At 41.8% G+C, this 13746-nt stretch overlaps 2 protein-coding genes across 2 annotated transcripts in view; one reads left to right on the top strand and one right to left on the bottom strand.

Annotated features, from left to right (window-relative positions):
• Positions 1 to 13746, bottom strand: part of LOC134804376 (protein OPI10 homolog) — a 75420-nt gene that overhangs the window by 6208 nt on the left and 55466 nt on the right. The gene's annotated exons all lie outside the window — the stretch shown is intronic.
• The window catches only part of LOC134805184 (protein crumbs), a 140918-nt gene that overhangs the window by 86647 nt on the left and 40525 nt on the right, over positions 1 to 13746 (top strand). Inside the window, exons 12-22 of the mRNA XM_063778493.1 lie at positions 491 to 668; positions 1412 to 1483; positions 1810 to 1938; positions 2439 to 2545; positions 3260 to 3448; positions 6818 to 7439; positions 10697 to 10804; positions 11310 to 11432; positions 12077 to 12225; positions 12817 to 13012; positions 13214 to 13403. Coding sequence (XP_063634563.1) covers positions 491 to 668; positions 1412 to 1483; positions 1810 to 1938; positions 2439 to 2545; positions 3260 to 3448; positions 6818 to 7439; positions 10697 to 10804; positions 11310 to 11432; positions 12077 to 12225; positions 12817 to 13012; positions 13214 to 13403 — 2063 coding nt within the window. The remainder of the gene's footprint in view (positions 1 to 490; positions 669 to 1411; positions 1484 to 1809; positions 1939 to 2438; positions 2546 to 3259; positions 3449 to 6817; positions 7440 to 10696; positions 10805 to 11309; positions 11433 to 12076; positions 12226 to 12816; positions 13013 to 13213; positions 13404 to 13746) is intronic.

Here is a 13746-nt window from a genome sequence, read left to right as displayed (position 1 = left end):
ACACAATTATCCAGTGGGGAGCAAATTAGGCACATAGTACGGTACTACGTTGACATTCTAATTTTGGATATCACATCAGTTCAGTTGCTTGTGGTTTAATAATAAGCCATCCTAGATGTTGCGGGCCCATCTTGTGAGGGAGGATTCACCGTCTGCTAGAAATAAAATTGCATAACGTTTTAATAGGCAGGCGTCCGGTTTTTATCCCATAGCTCATAATTAGTCCATCGCTTTCACTCAATAACCCAGTTCATTTTAGATTCTATCAACTCTCAATAGTCCTTACACCCTGGCGGGTGCTGTCTGTGCGTGCGTCCCATGACACGAGCAAGGGCAGCATCCGCTCGGTGTACCCCTTACATTTAATTAAAGTGTCAAAAGGGCCTCTACGTGTTGGCTTAGGCTCCACGCACGCCTCCCAAAGGTCCGGACCACCATTGTCCCTGATGGAAAAAACATGCAAAAATAATATCAAATTTGAACCCCCCAGATGTCCCCGTCGCCCTGCACGTCCAATCCCTGCGGCGCCGGCGGCGAATGCATCGAAGACGGCCCTGTGGACTTCCACTGCAAGTGCCGTCGCGGCTGGGCGCCGCCGCTCTGCGCCACCCCGTTACCGGCCAGCTGTGATGTGACGTGTCCGCCGCGCTCGCACTGCAAAGAGACCGGTGCGTACACCCGGGTATCCGGGTACCCGGACTCTCATGTGATATGACACCCATAACCATGGGCCATAGAAAAAGTGCTCTAAAATATTGTCTTGGAACAGTCTTGTTAAATATTTGTAAGTGTCCTGGTGGTGACTATACTTATTAAACACGACTGAATGTTGGTAATTACTTTATGTATTACAATATTCATGTGTTACATAATTACGAAGGTTGGTAAGACGGCTTTGTACTTTATATTCCTATCCTATAGTTGAATATCTATAGTTCTCCCACGCGTTCCAGAAATAAAACCGACCCACAAGTACTCCCCATGTTCTTAGGAACACGGAACTGCCCCATAATATACTGCTCACGTTCACGAACCATAATGTTATCATAGCGTAAGAGCGTAGCGCAATTACATATACTATCTCACCTAAATTAACTTTGCACTGACTTCAACAGAACAAAGTGAGTGAGTGTCATTATAGTCTATAGTCTAAGGGGTAATTGCACAAAAGATCCCTATGGGTCGAAGTGTATCCGCAAGGGCCCCCGAAAACAATAAGATAAGTGTCATTAAAAACGTCATATTCTCATAGAAATTTGACATTAATGATGACATTGCCACACTTTGGCATTGCAAATGGCACGCAGAGTTAGCTTGGTCCGGTTCTATCACTGTGATGTGTCACCGCATCCAATGTGAACACCGACTACGGTTTTGATACTTTTAGTTATAGTACGTTGTTGCTTCACAGGTGTGCCGACGATGGTTACCGGTGTAATGATACAGAAGCAAGTGATGTGCGTTTGCGATTTAGGATTCTACGGTAAGTTAAAGTTTTTCCTATCCTCGTTACAACCAGGCCAAATGATGTGCTTTTGAATATGAAACTTTCTTTCAATTTAAAGAGTTCAAAACGCAAATTGAATTTGTACTTGTACAAGTACGCCGGGACTCACGAGGCTATACCTTCAGTGAAACACTTGATCAGGTGGAACCCGAAAGGGACCTAGTTATTTCATTAACATGATAAGGCTAAAATCGACTTGCAAGTGAAGATAATATACTCTGGCGAGGCTTTTTTGACAAAGTGAGAAGACTACCTATATTTTAAGTGTGTTAAAAAATAAATATATAAAGTACTTTGTCCAGGCGCCCCAGGGTTGTCACCGAACTGCACTACCCTAGAGCTGGCCTGTGAGTCAGGGGTGTGCCAAAACGGCGCCACCTGCAGCCTCGGCACCGACCATTTCAACTGCACCTGCGCCCCTGGATATAAAGGTGTGTAAAAAATACAAATTATTTTATTGATTTCATGGGCCCTCGGATTCAATGGCTGAAATTCAACTACAGTAACAATTTTGTGTAACTATGGCATGGATATACAAATGAATACTCGGACGCGTAAAATAGTGGAAGAAAACGGTACAGTGGACACGGGTATCAGTTGTTCACTATATTTTGTCGATACCAACTAAAAGTAGGTATAAAAAGGATAACGACCGAATATCATCATTATGCTGCCTCACATGGAAGAACTGCCTTGCGAGGCAGCTAGGTCTTAGTACTCATAGAGTGCCCGACCCGAGGCAAACCTTACGAGGCATTGTAGGTACTAGTGTAGCTACAATGTCTCTTATCTTTAAAAACCACGCTGTATCGCGCGGCGAGTCTCTCGTCTCCTTTGTGTGTACTCGCTTAACTGTGTGTTACGTCTCTACCTTGGTACTCGTTTGTAATGTTTCATGTTAACTTTGTTTGTGTGTGCCGTGCCGACGCAGGGGCCTATTGCGAGCTGGCCGCTGCGAAGGCCCTCTCGGACCTGAAGGCGGCCCCGGAGCGGTGTTCGGCCCAACCCTGCGCTCACGCTGACGCGTGCCAGGACACGGTGAGAACCATAGATGTCTCAGTTAGCTTGATCGTTTATTTAACACTCTAGCGCCACGTGAGCCGCCGGTGGCCTACTTGGCCTGTCGGTAAACTTACTGAATGGATCAAAATTCTTGTCGTTGTCTTGTCCCCAAAAATGTGACGGAGCTGTATGGGATGAAATTTATGGCTGATTTAGACGGCGCGCAAACTCGCATGCGAATTTAGTTACATTGTGGACTGTTGGCTACGTCCAATTCAACCGACCGATCAAAAACCGCAGTGTAATGAAACTCGCATGCGAGGTTTCGCATCGTCTAATCCCTTAGTTTTTTATTTTATTCAAGGAAAAAAAAAGAAATAGTCTACAGCCATAAATATATGTAAATAATACAACTCTACTTTTATTTTTATTTGATAGATGACACCAAAACAAGCGTGACGGAGTGGTCAGGAACAAGACAACGAAAATAATTTTCACCCAAATATCCATAGCGACCTGCTGGACTCGAATATTTTGGGGTGGCCGGCAACCCACATGGCCTGTCACAACAGAAACTTCGTTGGTTCTATGGCACTGATTGTTTTAATAACGGCTTTAATGTTTAACGTTACATTAAGTTTGTTTTGTGTATTACGAATTGTGTGTCATGCTTTTGAGCGCTTGACTCCTGATAATATTAATTAGTAGCCCTTATGTTTTGTAAACATGACACTTTGTTTTTATGTCCAGCCGATGGGCTTCCGCTGCTCGTGCCTCCAGGGCTGGTCAGGCGTGCGCTGCGACGTGCCCGACACGTGCTCGCCCCCGTGCCTGAACGGCGGCGTCTGCGAGGACGGCGCGTGCACGTGCCGCGCGGGGTACGAGGGCGCGGCGTGCGAGCTGCCTGACTGCAGGGCGGCGGGCTGTCCGCACCAACAGGTAGTTACCCAATTTGGCGATAAATGACGCTGTGCTACTGGGTACTTCTCGCTCATGCGTGCATCACCAAGTCAGTGACGCGTTCGATACGTGCTCCCCTCTGTGCACATGTCTGAGCACGACCTTGGAGAGGGAGATTGGCAGGCTCGCCATGTAAAGGCGAGAGTTGGAGAGAGTTTTAAGCGACAACGTATAAGCAGATATCGTAAATATGTATTATAGCAATTACAGCAGCATACTCGTAGTTAAAGCATTTGCTAAAAATAATTTCTGAAGAGATCATTGTTACGTGCAAGCTAATAATTTATTTACGGTAAAATGTTGACAATACTGAAGTAAGTCTGTTTTGTTCCTACGACAGGGAGTCTTTATAAAGGTATGACGTATTGCTAGGCTAGTATATGTACAGCTATAACTGTAATGTTGTAAATATATTATTTTTGATACATAATTTAGGCTTTTTGTTTAACCCAGCGGCTCCAATAAATATATCAACTCGTATAACTCGAGCCATTTTATATGACGCTTTTAGTGCCCCCATCTTGTGAGGGTACTTCTCGGGCATCTTGCCAGTTACCATCTGCCGGAAATTTAAATTGGATATCGTTTTGTTTGACAGGTGTTGTTTCATCCATGCCACTGTCATGCTGCTGATATTATAACTATAGATAACTTCGAGCAACACCGGCTTCCGACACATCGGAAGGGAGGGGCCCAAGCGATATCTCACCGTACAAATCTTTCTGCCATTTTTCGCGGGGGGAAAGGTGCACACAGTCGCACTTCTCACACACTTACATACAAAATCCAATCTGTAATGACGACACAAATACATAGAAAATGACACACGTCAAAGACAAATCTTGCAAACCTCGATCTCTTTTTGTGTACGGACGAGTGACAAGTGTCACAACACGCACACTAACACATTTTCGTTGAAGTATGTTATTGTATTCTGAGAGATGAGAAGTCGGATTTGTCGCTCGACCGATCCGCAATTTGTACTGAGCGAGCAAAATCGATAAATCCAACAATTACATGAGGCTAAAATATAATAATTGTGTTTGAATGTAATTAAACGTATGATATGTAAAAAAAAATATTACATGTGAAATGTAACACTTTCTTTTTGTAAATTTGATGTCCCCGACCTCTTTTTATAACAAAAAACCGAGCAAACAGGCATTTTTGTGCAGCAGTGTTCACGCGCGCGTCTGGATTCGGTCTAGTGAAAAATCCAAGTGCAACTAGTTTTATTACCCGCGCTAGATTAGATTGACGCGCTAATCTTGTACCTCGGCAGAGGGGAAATAGTGCGAATGCCGCCTCCCTTCCGTGTTGCTCGAAGATAGATAAGTTATACTCATACATAACGAGCATAAAAATTACTTCGATATTTATTTGATTACCTACGAATTAATCTGTCTTGTCTTGTCTTACGTGTGCATTATATCTTACACGTCTCACGCTTGTCTAGGCGTGACTAAAGAGCATTTTGTACAATAGTCACAAGGGGTGCATTACATTTGTTATAATTACTTTTCATATATTATAGTTTGCTATATCGTTATTTTGAATAACGTAATAAATGGCATACTACCGTAATACCCAATTAACGGTATATATAATGTTATTATTGGTATAATGGTCATAAGGTATATTTACACTTCGTCTAATATACATTGCCATAATTATTACATACTCTAAAGCATATTATTTGTTATAACAAGTGACATCACATAATTATTTGCGTGGCATAATAGTTGCATGACATAAATGGGTTAGGTTAGGTTGGAACTGCGACTCCGCACAAACGAATAATTACCTAACAAAAGGAGGTTTAGGTTAGGTTAGAACTTTGACCCTCCGTAGAATAAAATACTCTAGCAAAAAAGGGGTTTAGGTTAGGTTTGAACTGCGGCCCCCGCAGAACGAAAACCGTGAAAAATTGGTTAGGTTAGGTTAGAACTGAGACCTTCCTAGAATAAAATAGCTAGCAAAAGCAACTGCTTTTGCAAGCCTGCGTACTAGTTATAAAAAGTATGTAAAACTTTATGTTATCAGTAAATGAAATATGACAAAAAAAATTATACAATATATGTATTTATACTTGATAAAATTGTATGAAGTATTACGTTATACAAAAATATAATATAATAAATGTCATTATAAAACATGTCTATATACTATTTGAAAATTATATTACATTAGGCATTATATCAATGACAGTTTAGATGAAATCACAATATAATAAAGGAAACGTGTAATAAAAATTACATTATAACATACAATAATATATCAAATGGCGTTATAACAAATGTATGATAGTTTTTTTATAATTATATTAAGCATTACACACCCAGTCACAAGTTAAGTGCTTCAATTTTGGAGCGCGTATAACCTCTATCTATTGTTATAATATCATTGCCCAGTATTTATTCCTTTGCTTTCACTCAATAGCTTAGTACAATTCATATTTCATCAACTCCCAATACTCATGCATGTTTGTCTGTTTCTCTCTGTGCCAAGGTTGATACTTGATAGTACTATTTTGAAGTATCATCCTCCGACCCTTAAATGCCAAATGTCTCCAAGGCATCGTTTATCATTTATTAGTGTTACAGCGTATGCCAATAACCCTTGTCTTTTCAAAGGAATGTTATTGTTGACCTATACCAATGACCATTTTTTGAAGTGAAAACTTCTTTAGCGGCGCTGAGCACTTTTTGAGGTGGGGAAAAAATTATAAACTCGATTCAGCGTAACGCGTAACGTAACGCTGTCGTCATGTGTCACGGACAATGTTATTCACCAAAGAACTTTAGTCATAACGTATCATAATCAGGTCAATTATTTAAAACTGGACTTTTATATTAAGCAATAAAGCTCAATGTTCTAATCTTGTACGGGCTGAAATACGAGGATCTCACAGTTACATTCTAACTTTATATCACTCCAATATAATTAAATAAAGCTACATCTTGATGAAATCGCTAATAAAAGTGAACTCTAGTACTGGTGAATAAAACTCAAAATATCATTACCAAATATATTTAGATGCGAGGTCTGCAAGGTAACTTTACAATTTCAATTCGAATTTTAAACAATTAACGCTACAAATTTAAGCTCACTAGCCAGCAATTTCGGAACTAAAGTTTTTCAATAGAAAGGAGGATGGGTCAATTATACATAGTGCTGCAGACATTTTGCACTAGTCATTGAGTTTTCACTTCTGCCGGCACTCCCGGAGTGCATTCCGTTGTTTTTTTTTTTAATTAGCCTACTTTGGTGTCCCACTGCTGGGCAAAGGCCTCCCCTCGTTTTCTTAAGGTTGTTCTTTCATAATCTCATTGTATTATTCTTTCATAGGAATGCGTCGAGCAAAATGGCACGTGGCGTTGTATCACACCAGTGGACCAATCAGCGTGTACCCCTCACCCGTGCAACAACGGTACCTGCATGCCATTGGACGGCGGCGGCTTCGTGTGTCAGTGCGGCGCCGGCTTCAATGGTGAGTGTTGCATCACACTAGTGGACCAATCAGCGTGCACCCCTCACCCGTGCAACAACGGTACCTGCGTGCCATTGGACGGCGGCGGCTTCGTGTGTCAGTGCGGCGCCGGCTTCAATGGTGAGTGTTGCATCACACTAGTGGACCAATCAGCGTGTACCCCTCACCCGTGCAACAACGGTACCTGCGTGCCATTGGACGGCGGCGGCTTCGTGTGTCAGTGCGGCGCCGGCACCAATGGTGAGTGTTGCATCACACTAGTGGACCAATCAGCGTGTACCCCTCACCCGTGCAACAACGGTACCTGCGTGCCATTGGACGGCGGCGGCTTCGTGTGTCAGTGCGGCGCCGGCTTCAATGGTGAGTGTTGCATCACACTAGTGGACCAATCAGCGTGCACCCCTCACCCGTGCAACAACGGTACCTGCGTGCCATTGGACGGCGGCGGCTTCGTGTGTCAGTGCGGCGCCGGCTTCAATGGTGAGTGTTGCATCACACTAGTGGACCAATCAGCGTGCACCCCTCACCCGTGCAACAACGGTACCTGCGTGCCATTGGGCGGCGGCGGCTTCGTGTGTTAGTGCGGCGCCGGCACCAATGGTGAGTGTTGCATCACACTAGTGGACCAATCAGCGTGTACCCCTCACCCGTGCAACAACGGTACCTGCGTGCCATTGGACGGCGGCGGCTCCGTGTGTCAGTGCAGCGCCGGCACCAATGGTGAGTGTTGCATCACACTAGTCATAGTCACACCAGTGGACCAATCAGCGTGGACCCCTCACCCGTGCAACAACGGTAATGATAGTAACTGAAATAAGCAAATGGGACAACGATAGAAAGGCAATGACGATTGATTATATCTTACATAAAAATTGGCATGATCGTGTGTGCAACTAGCAATACCAGCATATTATGAATTACAACTATGTACTTACATGTGCAACAAATTACACTTGGTCAAGCAGATCTTGTCAGTAGAAAAAGGCGGCAAATTTGAAAAATGTAGGCGCGAAGGGATATCGTTTCATAGAAAATTTGAATTTCGCGCCTTTTTTACTGAAAAGATTTGCTTGACCGTCTATATGTATATAAACTCGTGATCTGTAAATTGAGGTGAATTAGAAATGTAAACAATACAATTTGCCTGTGGCTAGGTGTTACTTGAGCTATTGATAATTTTATACATGACGCTAACTCACTGCAGTTCCCATTACTATCTTAAGAGGAAAGTGGACGACCGCGCGAAATACGCCTTTTCAAATAAACGTAGTCCTCATTTTCCTCTCTGGATATTAACATTGTTGAAATTATTTTGAAAATAAAATCAATCTTACAAAAATCATTCAAGCTGGTTCCTATTGTTATTTAAAACCCGTCACTTGGCCCTTTTGTATGCTTTTACCCGCCGCAAAGATATCCCGCTGTGACCATATCAGGTGCGTCACTAGTGATGCGACCAAACCGGTTGCCAGCAACCGAACCAGTCAGCTGATTCATAATCGATATTTAATCGATTCCCGCGTACCGCTCCGATCGTGGCACGTCGTGTCTATTGTTTTCTTTTTAATTTACTCGCGCGTATAGTACTAGTACGACGTACACTTGTGCAAACCAGCTGTGTTTAAAATGTGACTAATTCTGAGTTTGTTTGTACTATAAATTATAACAATTGAGTGATACAGTTTTGTGCTATATATGTTGCGTTAACTTATTCAAATGGTCAGTTTTAAGGTTGTGTTATTATTTTTAATTTATTTTGAAGGTAACTATACATTTACTTAAAAAAATATATTTATAATCCAAAAATAGGGATGTTGACGAATGACGGTATTTATAATAAATGATTTTACTCCAACCATGAATTAACCACCACCATGCAAATGCAAGCATGAAATACCACCAGAACATTGACAGAGAAACGTAGACTGCAGTTATAATTATGTAGACACAATTTTAATTTCATAAATCGTAAGTCTAGAACCACTACAGAACTATAAAGAGTAGGTAACTTGACCGTGACGTCATTTGTTAGTGTTTCATATATACTGGGTCAAGCAGATCTTGTCAGTAAAGGCGGCAAATTTGAAAAATGTATGTGCGAAAGGATATCGTCCCATAGAAAATTTGAATTTCGCGCCTTTTTCTACTGACAAGATTTGCTTGACCATCTATAAATTCCATAGTGGCAAATAGTTTTGACATATCAAAAAAAAAAACCGGTCAAGTGCGAGTCGGACTCGCACACGAAGGGCTCCGTACCATTATCTACAAAAACGGTCACCCATCCTAGTACTGACCCCGCCCGACGTTGCTTAACTTCGGTCAATAATCACGTTTGTTGTATGGGAGCTTAAAAGTTAGGTTCTTATCTTATCTTATTGTTTTCGGGGGCCCTTGCATACTTCGACCCATAGGGATCTTTTGTGCAGTTACCCGTTAAGTAAAAGTTAAGTTCTGTCTTATAACCAACTTTAAGAAGAAAGGAATCGATGTTTTGTTGCGTGATGTCGTGATCATGAGTGAGATAACGAGCTATTGTTTTATACCTGAATGATAAAAGGAGAGTTATGTGTTTGTTCTACAGCTTGAATCTTATCATTGTGTTTTACTTGCCAGTTTATTCAATCTTTCGTAGAATTGTTCGTGTATTTATATTAAGAACTCACCCAATGATGATTTTCTGAGGCTTGACAAGCAATAAATAGTATATCCTATTTTATATGTATTACTTTTTTTAATGATTTTGTGTGTGAAAATGATAACCATCAACCAAATTTTCAAAAAACGGAAGTTGTTGTTGTTTTTTGTTACAATAATTTAAGTTTCACGAAGTGTCCTCGAACTCTTTGATACTTATCTCTCTAAACTAGACTAGTACACATACGGTCAACTTCGTGATCTAAAGTTTATTTTTTTATTTTTTAGTAGGTGCATATTTTAATGTTATATTAGCGACTCGCCCCGGCTTCGCACCGGTTAACAAATTATGCACCTATACCTTCCGAAAGAATCACTCTGTTGGTAGGCGAAAGGTGAAGTAATAAACGTATATCATTTAAATGTGGCCATATTGTTTCAAACTAGCACTAATTACCTTATACTTATGTACGTTAGTACATCAGTAATCAACAGCGGAGATCGCGTTTTTCAGTAATTTCTATCGACACGACATCCAGTAGAAATAATGATCAATAATAAAGTTGATTGACACATAGTCGTTACATTGAACAGAACAATTGACAACTAAGGCATTGAATATCTAGACGTCTCAATCATATCAGTGTTAATATATGTACAGATATTTTTATTTAGTCGTATGGCATTAATACAATTTATAGTCGCTTTACAAATTTACAAATGAATATCTAGGTTCTTCACCCAATGGGCTACGTTTTCGCTTAGATTAAGTAAGTCCAGGGAATCTCCTCTTTTTGGGTACCTACTCGTGGACAATACTATACAGGTGCTCCACAGTCGCACTTTTGTGTATCTCGCCACCCACCTAAACATAAATTCTCCGGATCGCCCGCTTTCAGCGCGGGGTCTATTTAGTTGGCACCATTCCCGTCTCGGAGCCGAAAAACCTTGCGGTTTGCTGTTATACAGATATTTATGAGAGACGATACACCGCTTGCGTGCCGTGTGCGTGTGCGGCTCAAACATTTAGCGCGCGTGCACGTCTACGCACACGCAGCCGGTGTGCTCTGGCCCTAATACATATGCTTTTTGTTCGGCAGGAAAGTTCTGCGATGTCGACATCGACGAATGCGCGGTCAAACCGAAGATATGCAACAACGGGGTGTGCGTCAACTCGCCTGGTTCCTACCAGTGCTATTGCAGGCCAGGTGAGCTTATAAATTTGGAGTCGAAACAAATATATATAAAAAATAAAAACATGTATTTAAATATTGATTTGATAATTGTAAGGGATTGTGAACATTTGCAACTCGCAACAGAAGCAATGCAGTAGCGATACAAACGCGCGACCATCGCGATGTTTTAGTTCAGAATCGATGTTGCAACGATGCAAAGTCGCGACTGTATCGATTCAGCATTGCACTCATAAATAATTCTACATCTCGAATGTATCGATGCTGAATAGCGGTCTTATCGATGGTGTATCGCGACTGTAGCGTTGCTAAATTGCAGTTGTATCGATGCTTTATCGCGGCTGTATCGATACTGAATCGCAGCAATATCGAAGCTGTATGGCTGCTGTATCGTGACTGTAGCGATACTGTATCACGATAGTAATATAATAATAATATATACCAATTTAGAAATGAATGTGTAGTGTAAAACTTTTAAAGTGGCCCTAACATCAATAATAATGTTACATGTCGTCAACAGGGTACACTGGTGAAAGCTGCGAGCAAGATATAAATGAGTGCCTATCCGCGCCGTGTAAAAACGGAGGCGTGTGTCACGACCTGGAGAACAACTTCGAGTGCACGTGCAAGGAGGGCTACAAAGGTAATCGCTTCTCATAATCCTTACACTTTAGCCGTGTTTTACGAGCAGTGTTGCACAGTTTATACTAGTCCCCGTTATAATAACCAAATGCGAGCTAGCATCACGTGATATTACGAAATCAATCGTAAATACGCGATACAAATACCTAATTAATTACAGAGGAAAACTTACCTTGAATAATATATAACTCCGATTGTCTAGGTAATAATGCGAAGGAACATTAAATATAATATTGCCCACATTATTCATTTGTAATCCTTAATGCCAAGACATAAGGCCCACCAATGATCAGTCGGGAGTTGCTGTTAAAGGCGCCGATAATTCCATTTGGCATGCAACTATTCAATCGTTGATTGCTGCGGGTGCCATTTAAGTAGATATATATCGGTAATTTTCTTGGAAAATATTTTTATTGCGTTATAGGTAGTTATGATGGCGCCAGACTATCATTGTATTGCAAATTGGTATCATAATTAATGAGTGGTAATAATGTTAACTGAGTATAACAACTGAGATTGTATATTCAAAACATCTAAAATGAATCCATGAAGATCACTATCGTCTTAAGTGAATATGTACGTCAATTTTCATATTAATATTCTTCTTTTGTCTTGCACTAAATTTTCTTATTTTTTAATGTGCAGGCAAAGACTGCTCAATAGATATAAACGAGTGCGACTCTTCGCCTTGCGCAGAAGGCTCCACTTGCGTAGATGGCGTGGCGAGTTATTCTTGCGTGTGCCAGGACGGCCTCACCGGACCTACTTGCGACGTCAACATTGATGATTGTGAAGTAAGTATTGCTCTTACACCGGCTACTCTGGCGTCAACTGTTAACATAGATGACTATGAAGTTAGTCGTTCCCTTGCACGGATTATGACATGGCAACTAGCCTTGAAATGTGTACATTGATGACTACGAAGTAAGTATATAGACTTTTCCTTCTTGTTCGCCTTTGCACTTTCAAATGTACATATATATATCTGCTGTTACCTATTCTTGTTTTGTATAATACTGTTTATTAATTATTACTTATGATTTCGGTCTAGTTGTTATTGATTAATACGTATTTTTAATAATACAATTATATTATTTTATTAATTGTTATAATATAGATTTATTTCGAGTTACAAATTATTCTTAAACCCTGCATTCTTTTCACCATCTTCCTTGCGTTGTCCCGGCATTTTGCCACGGCTCATGGGAGCCTGGGGTCCGCTTGGCAACTAATCCCAAGAATTAGCGTAGGCACTAACCTACCATTCCACCTAAACCTTGCCATTATTTTATAATCCATAAATTTTGATTAAAAATAACACGCTGTAAGTCCCTTTCAATGTAATGACAATTCGACAAAATAAGCTAAGACATCCCTATTTCCAGTCCCAACCGTGTCAGCATGGCGGCCGCTGCATCGACGGCCTAAACACATACACCTGCGACTGCAGTAACACGGGCTACGCCGGCGTCCACTGCGCGGTCAACATCGACGAGTGCGCCTCGCAGCCCTGCGAGAACGGTGCGACCTGCCGCGACCTCGTCTCAGACTACCGCTGCGAGTGCCACCAGGGGTACACCGGTGCGTATATAACCCCCAGACACACACATACACCTGCAATCGCTGCAACTCGCAGCGCGGTCAACATCGACAAGTGCGCCTCCCAACCGTGCAAAAACAATGCCACCGGTGGATACACGGATTACATGTCAACATCGACCATTTTTCTACCGTGCCGTGTATTCCAAAAATGTACGCTTATTTTACTATTTATTATCGCAGGCAAAAACTGTGACGTGGACATCCAAGAATGCGCAAGCAATCCGTGCAAGTACGACGGCATATGCGTGGAGCACAGCAACACCAGCCTTTACCAGCCGGCAGACGGGCCCCCTGTACAACTAGGCCCACAGCCGCATATGGTGCTACCAGATGTGTTTTACAGGCCATTCTCGCCTGAAAACGCTCACGGGTGAGTACACGTGTACTCAGATACACGGGTGTCGAAAGGGTATGTGTACCAGTAATACCAGTCTTTATCAACCAGCAGACTTCTCTCCTGAAAAAACTCACGAGAACACGTGTATATGTCGCAGTCGGATCGTATAATCCGCCGTATTACATTACGGCTAGCCGTTTTCAAAAACAGGGGCGTTTTGAAATGCGGCGGTTTAACGATTAGCCGGATTGAATGCGGCTGAATGAGAATCCGCCGGAATGTATTCGGCGCCATACGTTCTTCAACACGGCTAGCCGTAATGTAATACAGCGAGTCATTAGCCGCCGCTTTGACAGTTTTTAGTTCCCATTTTTAA

Source organism: Cydia splendana, chromosome Z (genome assembly GCF_910591565.1).
Source record: "Cydia splendana chromosome Z, ilCydSple1.2, whole genome shotgun sequence".
NCBI classification, from domain to species: domain Eukaryota; kingdom Metazoa; phylum Arthropoda; class Insecta; order Lepidoptera; family Tortricidae; genus Cydia; species Cydia splendana.
The sequence above is the reverse complement of the archived record's forward strand: the minus strand, read 5'-3'. Positions and strand labels throughout refer to the sequence as shown.